Source organism: Podarcis vaucheri (assembly GCF_965113315.1).
Source record: "Podarcis vaucheri genome assembly, chromosome: 5".
Classification (NCBI taxonomy): domain Eukaryota; kingdom Metazoa; phylum Chordata; class Lepidosauria; order Squamata; family Lacertidae; genus Podarcis; species Podarcis vaucheri.
In genome coordinates, this window is record NC_138763.1 from 97,999,409 (window position 1) to 98,019,492 (window position 20,084).

The following is a 20,084-nucleotide window of genomic DNA, read 5'->3' on the forward strand; positions in this document are numbered from 1 at the left end:
ACGCCATTTACCTTCCCGCCAGAGCGGTACCTATTTATCTACTTGCACTTTGACGTGCTTTTGAACTGCTAGGTTGGCAGGAGCAGGGACCGAGCAACGGGAGCTCACCCCGTCACGGGGATTCGAACTGTCAACCTTCTGATCAAGTCCTAGACTCTGTGGTTTAACCCACAGCGCCACCTGCGTCCCTCACTTTTCCTTAGGACATCCCTATTTTCGTCAGAAAAATGTTGGTGGGTATGGAATAGTTTTATTGCACCATTTCACTTGCTGCCTGAAATCACTCCTGCTGGATCCCATCACACCAGATAGAGGTAAAAAGGTAAAGGTAAAGGACCCCAGGACGGTTAAGTCCAGTCAAAGGCGACTGAGGTTGCGGTGCTCATCTCGCTTTCAGGCCGAGGGAGCCGGCATTTGTCCACAGACAGCTTTCCGGGTCATGTGGCCAGCATGACTAAGCCCCTTCTGGTGCAACGGAACACCAAAACCAGAACAGTGCACGGAAACGCAGTTTACCTTCCCGCCACAGCGGTACCTATTTATCTACTTTCACTGGTTTGCTTTCAAACTGCTAGGTAGGCAGGAGCTGGGACAGAACAGTGGGAACTCACCCTGTTGTGCGGATTCAAACCACCAACCTTCTGATCAGCAAGCCCAAGAGGCTCAGTGGTTTAGACCAAAGCGCCACCCACATCTCTTACACCAGGTAAAACCTGTGGACTGACTCAGTCCTCCTCACCTGCTTTTCCTTCATGGCTTCCTGTTCCTCTGGACCACCCCACTTCCTGCAGCTGCTACAAAGGTCCCTTCCAGAGCTCTGCTCCCTAACCCCACTTCTCTGGACCCCTGCTTGCTGAAGCAGATATCCTGGCCGCAGCTGCCAAGAAGTCCTTCTAAGGGCTCCCTCTTGCGGACTGTTTTCTTGCCTGACTTGGGACTTTCAATGTGTCCTAGCTCTCCTTTTTCCATTTTTATTGCCCAGAGTGCTGAGAATCTTGCTCATTGTTCTCTGTCTTGTCTGGTGCTTTCCCTACAAATTGTTGCCTCCACACCTACAGGTTCCACACACCCATCTAAGTCTTCTGATTCTCCTTTGGGCTTCTTTTCCAGATAAACAAAACAATCCATTCGTGTGTGTGTGTGTGTGTGTGTGTGTGTGTGTTAGCTTACTCATGGTTAAAATTAATTATCAAATTCCCTCTTTGAAAATAAGTAAATATCTATGTATTGTTGCTGAGCTCTTCCCCATTGAAAATGTGTATTTTTTTTTCTCTCTCTGCGATAAAAAAAACCCCAATTTAAGACATGTGCAAATATATAGGTAAAGGTAAAGGGACCCCTGACCATTAGGTTCAGTTGTGGCCAATTCTGGGGTTGCGACGCTCATCTCGCTTTACTGGCCGAGGGAGCCGGCGTACAGCTTCTGGGTCATGTGGCCAGCATGACTAAGCCACTTCTGGTGAACCAGAGCAGCGCACGAAAACATCGTTTACCTTCCCGCTGCAGCAGTACCTATTTATCTACTTGCACTTTGACGTGCTTTCGAACTGCTAGGTTGGCAGGAGCAGGGACCGAGCAACGGGAGCTCACCCCGTTGCGGGGATTCGAACCACCAACCTTCTGATTGGCATGTTCTAGGCTCTGTGGTTTAACCCACAGCGCCACCTGCATCCCTTGTGCAAATATATACTACAGTGGTGCCCCGCAATACGAATGCCTCACAAGACGGAAAACCCGCTAGACGAAAGGGTTTTCCATTTTTGAGCTGCTTCGCAAGACGATTTTCCCTATGGGCTTGCTTTGCAAGACGTAAACGTCTTGCAAGTGTTCCGATTTTTTTTTGCTCCCCCCCTTTTTCTAAGCCGCTAAGCTGCTAATAGCCTTTTAGCCGCTAATCCACTAAGCCTTTAATAGCCGCTAAGCCTTTAATAGCCGCTAAACCGCTAATAGCGCTAATCCGCTAAGCCGCTAATAGGGTTGCTTCGCAAGACGAAAAAACCGCTAGACGAAGAGGCTTGCAGAATGGATTAATTTCGTCTTGCGAGGCACCACTGTACTGCGTAAATCTACCAATATGCACTACCGTCACTGCTTAAAAATCCAGTTTCACAAGATTCCGAGCACCTATGTATGGGAATACATGTATGGGAAAGGAGTATTTACAAAGAAGGCTTGCTAACATCATGCCACCACTATCTCCAGCAGCCCTAGAAGTAGGTTATCCGCCCCCCCACCAAAAGCCAATTTAACTCTTTTCCATGTATCTATTTTAACAAAACTTTCCCTTAATGATCTTCAAATGTAGACAGCCATGCCTGTTAAACCATTGTTCAAGGATAGCAGATTGAGTAATGGAGATGCCTGTTTGTGCTTGAATGTGTGAAGATATGGGTGCATGTATTGACCAGACAAGACACTTGCATGTGCTTAGCAAGATGGGACTGTTGCTTTGACCTACTGGCAATGCAGTTTCCCAAAACCAAAAAAATGACCACAGTGTGGTAATAAAGTCAACACAGACATTTGCCTTACTCAATACAGCATCTCTGGAGTAAGGAAGAAGCAAACTTTATAGGAAGCTGGACTCCAAATGCGACAAGGAACATAAAATGTAACTTATTTAACAACACATTAAAATGACACTTGTGCACAGCACATACATATGAGAAATAAAAGCATATACTTGACAGACGTGTGGTTGAACAAATGTTTGTTTCCGACAAATGTACAGTTTCCATTGTTAAGTTCATGTTGAATCAGGATATGAGGTATATTTGGCAGTTCCGCTTTATTCTGTAGCAGTAAAAACTCATCTGGGGCGCTGTATTCAGTTCTGAGCACCACGTTTTAAGAAGGTGAGATTGGAATGGGATCGGAGAAGGCAAACAAAGATGGTCAGTGGTGTGGAAAACAAGTCCTGTGAAGAAAGATGGAAGGAGCTTGGGATGTCTGGAGAAGAGAAGGCTGAGGAGGACTCTTGCAGAGGGCAAAGGCATGACTGTGCTGAGCTGGCTTAAGCTAGAGGATAGTTTTGGTTGAGCCTTAGAGGAAACTTCTTAACGGTAAGAACCATCCAAAAAAAGAAGGATTTTTCGCTCCCTAGAAGTCTTCAAGACAGCCACCTGTTGGAGATATTCCAGCTCTGGATTTCCTGCACTAAGCAGGAAGTGCCCCCTCAATGATTTTATGAAGAGTATACAGTGGTACCTCAGGTTACATACGCTTCAGGTTAAATACACTTCAGGTTACAGACTCCGCTAACCCAGAAATAGTGCTTCAGGTTAAGAACCTTGCTTCAGGATAAGAACAGAAATCGGGCTCCGGCAGCGCGGCGGCAGCAGGAGGCCCCATTAGCTAAAGTGGTGCTTCAGGTTAAGAACAGTTTCAGGGTAAGTACGGACCTCCAGAACAAATTAAGTACTTATCCGGAGGTACCACTGTACCCAGCCCAGTTGGTGTGTGATAGGTAGCTATAATTCAAGTCACTTTATCCCAGTGTTGACAGCTTTACAGGGATAGGAGGTTAAAACAGGGGTGTCCAAATTTTTTTCAAAGAGGGTCAGATTTGATGAAGTGAACTTGCGTGTTGACCTTTTTTTAGGGTTGAATTTCTTGAGCTTTTTGGGGGGATTGAGGTTGTTGAGCTTCTTTTTGGATTTCCCCCCAAAGTTGTTGAGCTAAGGATTGAAATAAATTGTCACAGGGGCCAGATTAACTAAGGTTACCAGATTATTTTCAATGAATCCAGGGACACTTTTTTTGTTCTTTTGAAGCTGAGTAGCAACAGGGAGTCAGTAGTGGGGATGGTAAGGCAAAAGACCCTGGGCCCAAGCACACATGCACATTGTATAAAGGTGCACAGCCCTTATTTCGTACCCTGTGAAGACTCCCAAGCCTTCCCTGATCTCCTTGCCCCTTCTCCCTTTGTTTTGACAGAGCAGGGGAGGCTCTGGAGTCACAGGCGGGTGGCCATTGCCCAGGGGCCAGTCTGGTAGCGCAGTTGGCTCTGGCTGGCTTCAGGAGCTGCTCACTGCCGTGGCGCAGGAAAAATGGCAGACACCACGGCAGCGAGCAGTTCCTGAAAGAAGCCAGAACCAACTGCACTAACAGGCTGCTGAGGCTGCCGTTGCCACGTTTCCCGGGACAGATTTGCAAATCTGGGGACATTCCGGGGACAGAATTTGTCCGGGGACAGATTTGCAAATCCAGGGACTGTCCCAGGGAACCGGGGACATCAGGTAACCCTAGATTAACCCAACCTGTGGGCCGGATTAGGCCCCTGGGCCGGACTTTGGACATGCCTGGGTTAAAATAAATACAGTCAGACCTTGGAAGTCAAACAGAATCCATTCTGGAAGTTCAACTTCCAAAATGTTCGAAAACCAAAGCGCGGCTTCTGAAGGTCCTGCAGCCAATCAGAAGCCATGGAAGCCCCGACCGACGTTCGGCTTCCAAAAATAGTTCACAAACCGGAACAATCACTTCCAGGTTTGTGACGTTCAGGAGCCAAAACGTTCAAGAACTAAGCTGTTCGAAAGCCAAGATACGACCGTAAATGTCTGAATTCCTTTCAGGATATACAAATGTAACAAAGGGGTTTTTTAAAAAATAAGAAAATCTATGTATACTTGGCAAGCTTGCAGCTTCTGCATGGACACCTTGGAGACTGATAGAAGGCTACACATACAAGCGACTACTAAAGTGAGATAGCGCTAATCCATCCTATGCTTCAGCTGCTTCCATGTAGCTCAGGTCGCCTCTTTTGTACGCGTGATTCATAGAGCTAAGCGTTCACCTTGCTCACTTTGCTGGATGTGAAACCTATGGTGAGATTGCAAAAAAGAGTAGGTGATCTGGCATAAGATATTTGGGTAAGTAACTAAGCAAGTGATTATCCCAGAACTGACATTGGCACTCCTTTCCATTTTCTGAGCAGGGCTGGCGAATCCCAGATGTTACAACCCCCCAGTGGCAAAACTGTGCCAACGCCATAAATGTGGGAATAACTGGATACCTTTTGCTGAAACACTGGTATAATGGGCGATGGCAATTGGCCTTTGGCAAGAAATTGGCACAAGAATGCAGGGAAACTTCCACTAGTGGTGGGGGACCAACTCTGTCAACTCAGTGGTGATCTGGCACCTGTTTCTCTGCTTTGTTAATAAAGACGGATTTTGACAGGAGACCACCCTCAGCTTCCTTCTCATTTTGATATTTCTTGATAGTCTGTAACTTCTGGTGTTTCTATAGTGAGTCTTTTATCAGTTTCTCTTTCTGAATTTTATAGAGTGACTCTTCTTGTCGCTTCTTCATTATGGTTTTTTAAAATGACAATAAAAACAGTTTAAAAAGAAAAGTCTAGTTTTGCTCTTGGTTGCAGATGAGACGGAACAAACCTCTCCCTTGGGCATATGATTCAGTTCCTCGTGTTCTGATAACAGATTATAACTTCACATTCTGTATATCTGAGAGTAAGACCCCTTGAATTCAGTAGGACTTACTTCTGAGTGGACACAGTTAGGAGTGGACTGTAAATGATGTTTCAAATTTAGGAATGCCCCCCTCTACTCAGGTATCTCAAGGCTTCTGGTCATAGATATTTATAGTGTCTATTGACTTAGGGTATCTTAAAATACTTTTTTAAAGGATGTGGCATGACTGGCATTCTGGAGAAAGGTTATATAAACAGATGAGTAAAGTTGAGTGGCCTCTACAGGTCTTCAAAGTAAAACGTATTTCACTCAATGACTTAAAATAAGATGACTGCCTCTGGGATTTTTAACAAGCTAGAATATGCCCCCAGAATCTTCTGCAAGATGCACTGATTCCACAGCAGGAAAGGCAGTGGCTAATAATGTATGCTAAGTAGGAAGTCTGAAAAACACTTGTCTGTGTATATTAATTTTATACATGTCATCAATTATATACTGCAGGCTAATATTCTGATGCTTAAAGGAATGAACAGTGCGAGTGGCACGATACATCATTTATCTGCTTCTGTCAGTATGTGTTCCAACAAATATCCAAAAGTTGGCAAATTTTGTCAATAATGTGTCACAGCACGGTATCATAGCACAAACAATGTTCTAGCAGTGCAATCATATGTATATCTAATTAGAAATAAGCTTCACTGGCTTCCGTGGGACTTACTCACTCGTAAGCATGTATGGCGGCATGCATAACTAGAGTATGTCAGCCGGCCTCCCAAAATTGTCCCCCGGACCAAGGACTAGATCCGGGGCAGCCAGGTGGCACATGTGGGTGCATTGCTGCCCTTGACGACCTCCTCTGGTGCCCGTGAAGCCTCTGAGAGTCCCCACTCCCTGCTCAATGTCCCCTTTGTTAAGAGGTGATGAGAGTAGCTTACCACCACTTGAGAAGGAGGAAGCTGGAAGACTTAGGTTCTTCCCAACTTTGTGTTTCAGCTCCGTGGGCTGGATTCAACTAAGCAGGTGGGAGCCAGTGCCCCACAAGTCCAAACAGGATCGCCCTCTTCCTCCCTTGCTCCCCCCCCCAGCTGGCTCCAGGGGTCTAGAGACACACCCCCCCCCAGAACAACAGATGGATGGAGGAGAGGGGAGACTTTATCGCCGAGCATGTGGAAATGCTTGTTTGATGGCACGATTGAAGGCTACCCCATCAAAGTGCCTTTCAAGACTCCGATTGGGACCACAGAAGCTGGATTTAACCTGGAGTGACCAAGAGGGAAGGGAGGACCGGGAGGGATCTGGGAGACTGGGGCAGGGGGGAAGAGTCAGGAGGAAAAGGGGCATGTATTACTGCATGTGCACTCATGCACACATATCCGATCTCGTAGAATAAATCCTCTTGATACCGCTCAATATTTTCACATGTTCGCCCACCATCAAATCACATCTCTCCTCTGTCTCCATGGACAGATTGTAAAAAACAACAACCCCGGACAGGTTCAATGTTTTTTGGCACTGCCATGGTGCAAAAGCATAGATCCAAGGCACAGATCCAAATGGATCCACATTACAAGCGATTCCTGAAATCCACCATTAAGCCATAGGACAGGGCGTGTCCAACTCAGTTATTACGGAGAATCATAGAAGCAATTCCTAGGGGTTGTGGGGGCTTCGGCCTCCACAATAAAATATTTGAGCACAAAGTTGAAGAAGAAGAAGAGTTTGGATTTGATATCCCACTTTATCACTACCCGAAGGAGTCTCAAAGCGGCTAACATTCTCCTTTCCCTTCCTCCCCCACAACAAATACTCTGTGAGGTGAGTGGGGCTGAGAGACTTCAAAGAAGTGTGACTGGCCCAAGGTCACCCAGCAGCTGCATGTAGAGGAGCGGGGAAGCAAACCCGGTTCCCCAGATTACGAGACTACCGCTCTTAACCACTACACCACACTGGGTGTTTCCATTCAAATGGTGTTTGTGCATTGCGTCATGTGATCCGTTGAGCAGGGTGGGGCTTACCTGGGCCCCCACAATAGTTCATTCAAGTTGGCAGCCCTGCAGAAAACTAAGTTATTTAATGTTATGTTTATAGAATCCTAAAACTGTAGAGTTCAAGGGGAGTCCAACCGTCATCCAGTCTGCAATCCTGCCTACAGCCATCCCTGGGGGCTCGAACCACCAACCTTCTGGTTAACAGCCAGGCACACTCACCCATTGCACCACAGAAGGGCCATTATGGTAGACCCACACCACGATTTCAGAAGGCTTACGCTAAGCACAGATTAAAAACTTGACACTGGAAACACTGAGTGAAAGAAAACTGAGTACGAACACAGCCTTGATGTATACCGTATTTTTCCAAAAATGAAGGGGAAATGTGTGTGCGTCCTATGGGACGAATGCAGGCTTTCGCTGAAGCCTGGAGAGCGAGAGGGGTCGGTGCGCACCGACCCCTCTCCCTCTCCAGGCTTCACGGACCTCTCCGCAAGCAGCGGGAGCGCTCCTGCTGCTTGCGGAGAGTTGCCGGCATCCCGAAGCCTGCGCGCACTGAGATCACCATGTCCAGGCTTCGCGGACCTCTCCGCAAGCAGCGGGAGCCAGCGCTGGGCTCCCACGGCTTGCAGGGAGCTGCCTGTTTGGGGGCTGGGGTCGGGGGAAGCTCGGGCCTCCCCCGCCCCAGCCCCGCGCCTGGGGGGGAAATAATTTTTTCCCCTTTATTTCCCCCCCAAAAAAACTAGGTGCGCCTTATGGGACGGTGCATCCTATAGGGCGAAAAATATGGTATACAATAGATGGACACAGCAAGGGGAATTTTACAAGGAAGAACACCAGCCTGCAGGCAGCTGAACTCTATAATAAACAGGGCTGCCATACGTCCGGGATTTCAAAGGTGGAATTGACGTCTGGGGTGGGGTGTGGGGTGTGGGTGGATTTCTGAAAGGTGGTGCTTTGCCCTGGATCTTAGGCAAGTCAAGATCTTGTCTGAAAAAAGCTCAACAGCATTTGGGTTTTCCTAAAATAAGCTCAACAACTTTCGAGGTGTCCTTGTTTTTTACTTTTTGAAATATGGCAACCCTAACAATAAATCAGTTCTTCTGCAAAGTTCAGCCTAAGTCAAGTTCTTATTTCTAAGAGTCCCGGGTCTCTGAGCACCACACTGATCCTCACCACTGCCTTGTGTGAACTGCCTGTGCCCTACACCCAGCAAACCTCTAGGGTTGCAAACATAGCAAGTCTTCCCTTTACGAAATCCCTCATAAAGGTCCAATAAACTCCAGGGCTCCTGATAACACAATTTGGAAACCTAATATAATGAGCTTGATCTATGAGAAGATTGTATGTGAATGATGGAAGTGGGAAGTAACTGAAAAATGATTCATCACACTACTAAAAATCTCAGATATATGTTTGTTTTCTGCTGAAGTTACACTGAAAGAGGAGTAGTTGTGGCAAGTATCCAAACTCAGCTAGACCCCAGTTCTGCAGCTACACCACTGATTTGCTTTTTTTGCTTTATGTAAATGCAAAAATTTCACCATTGACAAAGTTAGACAAAGTAGTAACTTTTGGATAAATAATTCCTATCTCGAAAGGAGTTGTTTTAAAATCAGTGTAGAAAAAATAGTGTAATGGATCCTGTACAAATGATTTCACCTATATATGCATATATATATAGTAACAAATGAGGGAATATATATTCTTTACCTGGGAGATGATTCTCATGTGCAAATTGAAATAGGACAGTTTAAATGCATTTTACGCTGGTCTTCATAATCTGGGTAAAAAGTGTGTGACAGTCTGAACAAGCGAGACTTTGCTTCCTCTTTTGGCTCTCCCATGTTTGCTGAGTGCTATGTAAAAGCTTTTGTACATGGCTGATTCGTAGGCATTGTAGTTGTTGGGAAGAAGAGTTTCTTTGAATTTACATTCGTCTTGAAAAGTTGCCTGGATAGAGAGAAGAAAGAAACACAGTGTGATTGCAACATCTGCTCACATTCGTCATCACGTGTTGCCTGTACAGTTCCCTTCATTTCTGGAATAGCACCTTTAATCTGTATTGCTTCATATTGTTTCAAGGTGTATACATTAAATACAGGTAGGTAGATAGATGAATCGATGGGAATGTATACATCAATTAAATAAATGGGTGGGTGTGTGAGAGAGAAAGGTAAACGGCCAGTTCCTGTGGTCCATGCCTTTATTGCTACTCTCCTGAAAATACTCCTTCCATACAGAGAAGGTAGAAATAGGAAAAATGATATTCTGGCGCCCAGAACTGGACACAGGAGTGCAGGTGTGTTCTTTCCAAGGCAGAATAGAATGGTACAATTACTTCCCTTGATTTGAATGCTATACTTCTGCTGATGCAGAAGTATCAACAAGCACCAAGACGGTCTGAGCATAACACGCCAATCCTGGTCCAACCACACTGGCTACCGATTAGTTTCTGGGCTCAATTCAAGGTGCTGGTTTTGACCTATAAAGCCTTAAATGGCTCAGGACCGCAATACCTTAAGGACCTTAAAAAGTGGAAAACCCAATGATAGAAGAATGGCAGATGAAGATGGATTTTTCGGAGCTAGCCGACCTGACTGGAAGAGTCTGCGACCAGAAGGAGGAGGAGTATCAGGAAGAGTGGATTAAATTTAATGATTACTTAGTTAAATATGTTAAGTTAAATTAACTGAAAACAACTTGCAGATACTTAATTGGCTTAGGATTTTATTTATGTTGAATATCGAATTAATATGTTTAATTTCATAATGTGAAGATCTAAGGATGTTAATGTTTAAGTTAAATTTTATAAGAACTGTGATTTGGAAAACCGTTAAAAGGACATTCAATGAAATTCAACCAAGAGGAAGCAAGGAAGTCACTTAACAATGTTAACAAGTGCAATTTTCAATAAGGCTATGATTTATGTTTGTTTGTCTTATGTGTTTGTTTGTTTATAATGTTGTGAAAACCAATAAAAAAAATTTGGGGGGGAAAGAAAAAAAAAGGACCGCCTCTTTCCATATGAACCTGCCCGGACCCTGAGATCATCTTCTGAGGCTCTTCTTTGTGTGCCTCCTCCTTGAGGGCTCAGGAGGGTGGCAACACGAGAATGGGGCCTTCTCTACAGTGGCTCCCTGCCTGTAGAATGCTCTCCCCAGGAAAGTTCACCTGGCGCCTTCACTATACATCTTTAGGTGCCAGGCAAAAACATTCCTCTTCAAGCAGGCCTTTGCCTGACCTGACATCCTATACCCTTTTTAAAATGCTGGCTCTTTTTTTTGGAGCGGGGGTTTGAGATCTGGTTTTTGTTTTGATTTTATGTAAGTGATTTTTAATGTGAACCGCCCTGAAACCTTTCAGGTATAGGGCAGTATAGAAATAAAATAATGAAAATAATGGCAAGCTAGGTGTTCCCCATCTGGTTTTTCCTGCCTAAGTGCAGATCCTCACATTTGTCCCTATTGACATTCATTTTCTTAGCTTGGGTCCAGTTCTCCAATCTGCTAAGGTCATTTTTCGAACCCCGAATCTGCCTCCTGAGGCATTAGCTACCACTCCCAGTTTGGTGTCATCTGCAAATTTGCTGAGCATCCCCTCAATTCCTCCGTCCAGGTTGTTTATAAAGATGTTGGATGACAATGGGCCCAAGACAGAATCCTGTGGCACCCCTCTTGTTACTTTTGTATGTTTAAATCAGAAGAAAGGAAGCCGAAACAACCAGTGTCATGGCTGCTAGGACCAGGGATGCCCACGCTAGCTCCGGTGCCAACACTGGGCCTCTTTGCCACTGCCCCCATCCAGAGGCACAACTAGGATCCTTTGCGCCCCTTGGCAAGATCTGTTTCTGTTTCCATTTCTGCCATGGTGCAAGCAGGATGGGAAGCTTCTGTTGGGAAACTGTGTACGTGCAGCTACTCACACAGAGTCAATCAAGGTTTGGCAGACAGCCAGAAGGCAATCTGAAGGAGTAAGTCTGCCTGGTGATAACAGAGACATGAAGACTGCTCCCTGATTGGTCAAGCTCTCTCAAGGGAGTGATAATTAATGGCCTACTAACTGGAATGAGAGCTAGTAGGTGTTGGAGCTGAGAGTCATATCAGAGAGAGCTAGCATAAGATCCGTGTTCTGTTCCTGTATATAGTCCACTGTATATAATAAACACCTAACTACAAGTTCCTGGTTCCTGCTTCATCTATCCTGTCTGCAGCCAAGTCGCCAATTGCTTCCGTGGATTCTGCATTTACTCTGCTAGGTCTGGCTAAGGTCCTGCAACTAGTCAGAAAGTTGCAAAACACCAAATAGGTTTTGCCAATAGCTTCTCCTGCCGTGGCAGCTGCAGCCATAGGGACGGGGTGCGTGGCACCCATAGGGAGGGGCCACGGGGCGCCCATAGTCACAGCGCCCTTAGAGAGGGACGGGACAGGATGCTTGGGGCCCTTAGGGACGGGGCGTGCCGTGTGGCTTCAGCCACCCTACGGCTGGGAGGGGGAGGCAGTGGGTGGACAGTGCGGAGCCTGCGGGCACCGAGATGTGTGCCTCATGCATGCTGCAGGCCTGCCATTTTGTCACCTCCTGTCAGGGTGACACCTGGGCTGGACTGCACCCCCGCACCCCCCCTTTCTACGCCCCTGGCCACGACGCATCACCACACACATATGTGTGATCCACTCCATAATCTAGTTGAGATTCCTGCCTTGTTGGGGGTTGGACTCGATGACCTCTGGTGTACCCCGGGCCTGCACCCCAGTTTTGCCACTCCCTAGGTACACCCCTACCCCCATCAGCTGCCATTCTCTGGTTGAACATTTGGAGTTCGGACCCTGAATTTGAGCCTTAGCTGCAGCACTGCCTGCGTGTTGCTATAATGGTGTGGAAAATATTTTGTGCAGACTTAGAATCATAGAATCATAGAATCATAGAGTTGGAAGAGACCACAAGGGCCATTGAGTCCAACCCCCTGCCAAGCAGGAAACACCATCAGAGCACTCCTGACATATGGTTGTCAAGCCTCTGCTTAAAGACCTCCAAAGTAGGAGACTCCACCACACTCCTTGGCAGCAAATTCCACTGTCGAACAGCTCTTACTGTCAGGAAGTTCTTCCTAATGTTTAGGTGGAATCTTGTAGTTTGGATCCATTGCTCCATGTCCGCTTCTCTGGAGCAGCAGAAAACAACCTTTCTCCCTCCTCTATATGACATCCTTTTATATATTTGAACATGGCTATCATATCACCCCTTAACCTTCTCTTCTCCAGGCTAAACATGCCCAGCTCCCTTAGCTGTTCCTTCCTTAGCCGACTTAAGTAGGTTAAGCCATGCTGGTGGTGACGAAAGCTACTGGGAGGGCCTTTTATTGGAAATGTAATAGCCTGTAACGAAATGTTAAGAAAAACATGGTCAGAAGTCCCAATGACTTTTTGAGCACGGAAGACCATGGTAGTATACCATAGAACAGACAGTTGACTGGTAGATTGCCGGGGTACCCCTTGTTGACTGCGGGATTATATGGATCGCTCCAACAACTCTTGCCTATCCTTCCCAAAAAAAGCTCAACAACTCTGGGGAATGCTCCCCCAAAAAAACTCTTGGCAAGGCAATGACAATGGGTAAATCACTGCCAGTTTTATTATACTGGGAGTAGATTGCAGCCTCTAGAGGGTTGGACTTGCCGTAGAATAAATCAGAAAACGGTGGCTCCTTGTATTCCGTTACCCATGTAAATTAATGGTTCCCGTGAGTGCAAAATGCAGACCAATGGTTGGCTCAGGGATAGTGAGTTGAATAGGATCCAAAATGCAGCAGTCTGATTGGTCCTAGAACAATAGGATCCAAAATGCAGCAGTCTGATTGGTCCTAGAGCAATGCAGCAGTATGATTGGTCCGCAGGAGCCACCCAATCCAGCTCCAGGTGGAAGTGACTCCACAACCTGATTGGCCTACAGGAGAATCCTGGAATTAGCCAATCACGTGCAGCCCATTGTGTAAATAATGTATATAAAGCAGATATTGTGGGGAACTTCCATTCCTCCTCACCACTAGGAGCTGAATAAAGAGCATGAAATCCATTCTCAACTCCGAGTATATTTCAGATAGGCAACCTAAGGCCCATGGGCCACAAGTAGCCCACGGGAGTTGTTTAACCAGCCCATGAGCAGCCCCCAAACTGAGCTTGGAGTGTCCCCACCCACTGCGCTAAACCAGCGCAGCACAGCGCGGGGACTCGCTTCCGCGGTCCTGGAAATCGCGTCTGCGCATGCTCAGGTGCCAAATATTGCTGAGTGTGCTCACACATGCGCATGATCCAGCCCACGGAGGGATCTCCACTGGGGTTAACCAGTCCAGGCGAGGTAAACCTTGCTGACCCCTGTTGGCTAATACAGCTATCAAGGTAACTTGCATGTGTGAATCAGTGATCATAGCTGTAACGTGACAGATCAAATTCGGTATCTCCTGATGGCTGGGTAGATTAAAAACACACCAGCACCAGTTTCCTTTGAGCAGCAAGTTCCCGCTACGCATCACAAATATGTTTTGAAACTCCCCATGGTTTTGAAAGCGGGTTTTTAAGTGGTATTGGTGGCCGCTGTTTGAGAAACAGCTCACACATGCAGCTCTGATTCATCAGTAGTACAGTAAAAGCCATCAACATACAGAGATGGGGAAACTGCCTACAAGGCAACACGAGAATCCTACAAAAGTTACAGAGACTATATCTTGCATAATAAATACAGTTACTGTATTTTTCGCTCTATAAGACGCACCAGACCACAAGACGCACCTAGTTTTTGGAGGAGGAAAACAAGAAAAAAAATATTGTGAATCCCAGAAGCCAGAACAGCAAGAGGGATCACTGCGCAGTGAAAGCAGCAATCCCTCTTGCTGTTCTGGCTTCTGGGATAGCTGCGCAGCCTGCATTCGCTCCATAAGACGCACACACATTTCCCCTTACTTTTTAGGAGGGAAAAAGTGAGTCTTATAGAGCAAAAAATACGGCAATTTGGACCAACTAATCTCATACATTTTGGAATGCCAGTGAATGCAGATCTTGACAGGAGCTGATACTTTTTCAAAGGTGAAAATATTCAAGATTTCTCAGCAAAACGCATAGCAACGTATTAGCATTTCCTTGACTGAAAACCAGATTGTAAGACTACTCACCGTGCCGTATAATTTCCCGTTGCTGTTCATTGCAATAAAGAGTGCACTTTTGACACCAAACAGACTAACCACACCTCTCTCTACTGTTGATATTTCCAAGAGACCTAGAGAAGCAGACAGATGCAATGGAGATTGAAAGCCGCTTTTTTATAGCTGCTGAAGGAACATTATTAAATATAGAAACCCCTATTTTAAAAAGTTATACAAAATTTAATAGAAAACAGTAACTTTTGTGCAACAGATTTTTCATCTAACTGATCTTAAGAAACTAAAACCAAATTTTAAAAAATCACAAATAGGCTGGTGCACAAATAAATGCATTTTAGTTGATCTGCCTTTTATAAGTGAATAATCAGTTAGACAAGGAATTAAATCATTTGTGTCTGCAATCCTCTGCGCACTTACCTGAGAAAGCAAGTCCTACTGAAAGGAATGGAGCTTCCTTCTGAGTAGACATATATAGGATTGCACTGTGAATTTAGAACCCGACAGTTAAGCACCTTCATTTCTCGTTGATTTCAAGGGGGAGACTTAAAATCTTAATTCTTAATCAAAGGAACACACATATGTTTAAGTGTGGCTGGACTGTGCACTAAATCACCATCCTATTTTAATTCTAGTTCTTTTCTGTGTGTCTATACGAGAGTGTGCCGCACACCAGAGGGCAATTCCACTTAGAAGAGACCCCAAAACAACACATTGAAGACTGAATAGTGCTAACAGAATGCTAACTGCCTCCTATTCCTGCATTTCAGGGGGTTGGGCTAGATGACCCTTGGGGTCCCTTTCTACGATTCTATTATTGGGAGAGGAGGCTGAAAATTTGGGAAGAGAGGGAATGGAACGGAATGGCTGGGAAGGAGAAGAAGAGAGCCAGAAAGAGAGAGAGAGCACAATCTCATTGTCTGGCTAGGTAATTTCCTGGTTCTTACTGAGAAACTATTCTTAAATGTTCCCAGGGATGGAAGTGAGATTTGCCCATAGAAATCAATGGAGTAATTCAATATTTTAACATAACATTACAAAGCTGGGCAGCAGTGTAACCCCTTCCCCCCCCCAAAACCCCAGTCCAGTTGTTGTGTGATAGGTAGCTATCCTGTTTTGCTTGTTCACAGACTATTTTCTGTCCATAACTAGACACTGTTTCCTCATTTGTGTATTGCCTTTTGAGCAACATTTAAAAAAATGGCAGCATGTACATAAATGTACACGTTCTTTAGGTTTCTTCCCCTTCTTCCAGGTCTCTAGATGTAAAAGCGCTCCATGTGTGTGCATCTTGTCTCTAGTACACAAGTACACACAGGCATTCAGACACCAGCACGCTGGTTTTCCTTCCATTCCCCCTCCCAAGCCATCTGTCCAGACAGTAAATACGGCTCAAGGTTGTTTGAGTGGCAGATTTCCTTCTTCTGCAGTCAGATCCATTGTGAGATAAAAGATTATTTTTTGCATTCTTAATTTGTTAAAAGAAAGCAGGAAATGATTGTTCTCAATCTAGTAGCACATCTGATACAGGACATATTGTTCCAGAACATATACATACTCTATCCAGCAGGAGGAACGAAATGGAAGGCTTAAGTAGTGATTTCTTGGTGTGATAATAGGTGCTTTGATGAACAAATATCCCTCTCTTTATCTGTGGTGATGCTGTCATAATGTAATTGCTGGTTCAGAGCCAGCAAACCCCGCCTTCTCTGCATTTTTGGCAAGCTCAGAACTTGCAGCAATGAATTTAAAACAAACCATAAATATAATTCCCACTCAGCTCTTCGAATTCCAACCCATTTACAGTGATCTCCACAATGTAGATCGCAAAATGAATGATGAAGTCATTTTCTATACTTCGCAACCAATTGCTGGCATTATTTTTCAAAGCAGTCTTTTAATTTCCTGGATTAAAATTAACAACCTATATTATTGCCGTGAAAGCCGTCTTTTAAGATTTCTCAGTATTCCCAACTTCTCCCCAAACATCCCATACATTCAGGCTGCAAGTCCATCTACCTGCAAAAAAGGGGGGGCATGGGGGAGCTGGAAGAGCATCTTAAAAAGAGAGAGAGAGAGAAAGATCCCAACCTCTTTGCTTTTTCAAGGCTGTAAAGTCAAACCAACTAAAAATAAGTTGGTATCTAATTTTGTCCAAGTATTCAGGACGTGTTTCAGCCTGGAGGTTTTGGGTGCTGATTGATCCTGAAACATTTAAAAAGGCCACAGAAGTACTTAAGACTAATAATAATAATAATCAGCAGTAGCTTTCAGGTTCTAGGTAGGGTGTTAGAAATCAAGTCAAAAAGTGATATCAATTCCACCATTTTGCATTGTGATGCAGTTTGCAACTCACTGTATTGGTTTTCAGCATGAATACCACTTATCTGTCCATCTGGAAATATCTGGAGATGAAACCCAATGCCCACGTTGCAGTAAAGCCTCCGCCGCCTCTTGATTCCTAGCAAATAGTCAGTCTCCCAGTTGACTTCAGATTTCTCCCCTGACATTCCAGCAAGGGACCTGGATAAGATAGACTCCCATCCTCTGTCCAACAGGGTGCCATTTGTTCTGACGACAACTGGGTAGGAAAAGAGAATCTCAGCCAGAAAGCCCAGGAGAACAAAAGCAGGGAACGTCAAGTGAATGCTGGCTTCGTAGGACATAGTGATGAGAAGCCTTTGTGCAATAGCCATCCGTTCACCTCCTGGGCACGTGGTCAGAATTAATGGCCCTAAAAATACCACCCTTCTTGTTTTTCTCCCTTCAGCATGGTGGCAGTGGCTTATTTTTGGAAAGCAGAGGAAGATTTTGGACATGAAACTAAAGCCCAAGAGCAGTTGGGTCAGGGAGAGAACGAGAAGCCTGGTGGGGACCATGTTTTGAATACTTCCTGCTCTCCAGTCAGCAGCGTTCTATATTTGATTGATCTATCGTTATGTTTAAAAGGGAGACCCCACCCTGCAGTATCGATCTGGCATCAGTGTTCTGCCTAAGGGTTACATCCGTGTAACCCTTAATCAGCGGAAGCTCCTCTGTTGAGCAAAGTGGGGTGTAGCCCTACAAAGATTCTAGTCCCTCCAAACTTCTGCAGCCATGGTCCACTCTCCTGCCACTCAGGCATAACAGTGAATTAAAGCATTTCCCAGACTGAGAGGCTTCCTCAATATTTCTGCCCATCTTCTCTGCTTAGCTGATGAAAATAATCATTGAGATGTAGGCTGACAGTGACTCGCCCAAGGCAGCCCAGGGAGCTTCACAGATGAGCTGAGATTTAGGCTTTCAGCACCGTTTCCCATCTGCAGACGCAGGAGAGCTATTAGGATGATAATAATAATTGGAAATTCCAATGGGTTCCCAGACAGCACTGGGGGATTTCCCGGCTGATATGACTGATGCTCCTGTCAAAGCCCCAGCCAACTGCTGGAACATCGGAATGGCTCAGGCTGTTGACACCATTGCCCCGAGTGCCTTCTCCCACTTTGTGGAGTCCCCTTGGCTCCCTGGTATAATCCAGAGTTTAGGGCAAGGAAACAAGCTGGGAGACGGCTGAAACCCAAGTGGAGAAACCTCCAGCAATTGAACACTCCTGAGGGCTTCACTAGTGGCAGTGGAGACAGTAAAGAAGGCATACTTTGCTGCCTCCATTGCATCCTCAATATGCAGGTGGCGCTGTGGGTTAAACCACAGAGCCTAGGACTTGCTGATCAGAAGGTCGGCGGTTCGAATCCCCACGACGGAGTGAGCTCTCGTTGCTCAGTCCCTGCTCCTGCCAACCTAGCAGTTCGAAAGCATGTCAAAGTGCAAGTAGATAAATAAGTACCGCTCCAGCGGGAAGGTAAATGGCGTTTCCGTGTGCTGCTCTGGTTCGCCCGAAGCGGCTTAGTCATGCTGGCCACATGACCCGGAAGCTGTACGCCGGCTCCCTTGGCCAATAAAGCGAGATGAGCACTGCAACCCCAGAGTTGGCCACGACTGGACCTAATGGTCAGGGGTCCCTTTACCTTTAACTAGAGCTTTCCAGAGAGTGAGGGGCTTCTTACAGTCTGGCCTGAAGGTGGTGGGACTGACGGTATCTTGCTGTTGTTGTTTTTTGCAAAGCATTTTGAGGATAAAATCACTTACATCACCAGGACTTGACTCCATTGTTACAGCAGGTGAATCTCCAGAGGCAACACGAGAACGGGCCTTTTCTGTGGTGGCTCCCCTGTTAGTGGAACGCTCTCCCCTGGGAGGCTCACTTGAAGCCTTTGTTACATATCTTTTGGATCCAGGCAAAAACATTATTATTTATTAAATTTGCATACCACCCTTCATCAGGTGGTTCATAGCATAAAAATACAAGATAAAACATAAAACATTCCTCTTCTCCCAGGTTTTGACAAATCTATGGCCTTTTAATAAGCATTTTTGGTAAATCGCTTGTCTAGCATAACAAGACCCCCATGCCACTTCTGAAAATCACTGTTCCTAAGCTGATTTGTCAACAGAACAGGCTAGATTTCAAGATGGTTTCCAAGATGCTTTGAACCAATGCTTCTGTTTCTATGGCAGTATAGGAGGAGCTTGAGAGTAGAAACTCAGCGACTCAGTTGGGGGTTTCAGGAGTGTATAAAAACAAGAATACACATAACAAACGGGTCCCACAATATCCGTTCATTTAATCAATTTTGAAGCCCCCATATAATATCAGTAAACCATATGAGTGCTTTGAGCTTGTCTTGCTCTATAAAATATTTGAATTAAATATTACATTTGGAAACAGGACAATGTTTTGAATTATTCTTTATAAATTAAATGTTATGCTTGCTGAAATTTATATCTATCATCTATCTATCTATCTATCTATCTATCTATCTATCTATCTATCTATCTATCTAAATCTATCTGTCTATCTATTTGTCTATCTATTTGTCTATCTATCTATCTATCATCTATCTATCATCTATCTATCTATCTATCTATCTATCTATCTATCTATCTATCATCATCTGTCAAATTGAGTCCCAATGTTTTTTGTCTGGTTTGCATGACTTATAGGCTAATATGAGATATATCAGATTAAAATGCAATGCAATGACTAGAGGGCTGCCATATGTCCAGAATTTTTCCAGACATACCCAGGATTCGGCTGTATGACAACCCATATCGGAAGTGCCATTTTTGGCAATTTCGGGGGGGGGGAGCTCAATTTCTGGGGAGAAACCTCGGGGGGAAAGGATCAACAACTTTGCCTAAAAAGCTTTCTGAAATGTGACAACCCTAACTTATGAAGATGTTTAATATGCCACAAAAGCTTTTAAGAAAGAACTAATCAATGCACAGAAGGACGGAACAATTAAAGGGAATAATCCACATTTACACAGGTAGCACCAAAGAAACATTTCTGCACAGTAATTGTACTTTCTTGAACAGCTGGTTTTGCAACCTCACACCATTACATTAAGAGGAAAGGATGAAATATTATATGGATGGGGAGTGAGACCTTTTTTCCGGTATAGCTCATAGGATTAGG

The 20,084-nt window shown here is 45.1% G+C and overlaps 1 protein-coding gene across 1 annotated transcript; it reads right to left on the reverse strand.

Annotated features, from left to right (window-relative positions):
- Positions 1-2,060: 2,060 nt before the first annotated feature.
- On the reverse strand, positions 2,061-17,752 carry FGF6 (fibroblast growth factor 6). Its single transcript, XM_082223321.1, has 4 exons — positions 16,926-17,752; positions 14,585-14,688; positions 9,134-9,373; positions 2,061-2,917 (listed from the first exon to the last, which is right to left on the reverse strand). The coding sequence occupies exons 1-3, from the start codon at positions 17,446-17,448 to the stop codon at positions 9,197-9,199; spliced, it is 804 nt and encodes a 267-aa protein (XP_082079447.1). The 5' UTR covers positions 17,449-17,752; the 3' UTR covers positions 2,061-2,917; positions 9,134-9,196.
- Positions 17,753-20,084: the final 2,332 nt, after the last annotated feature.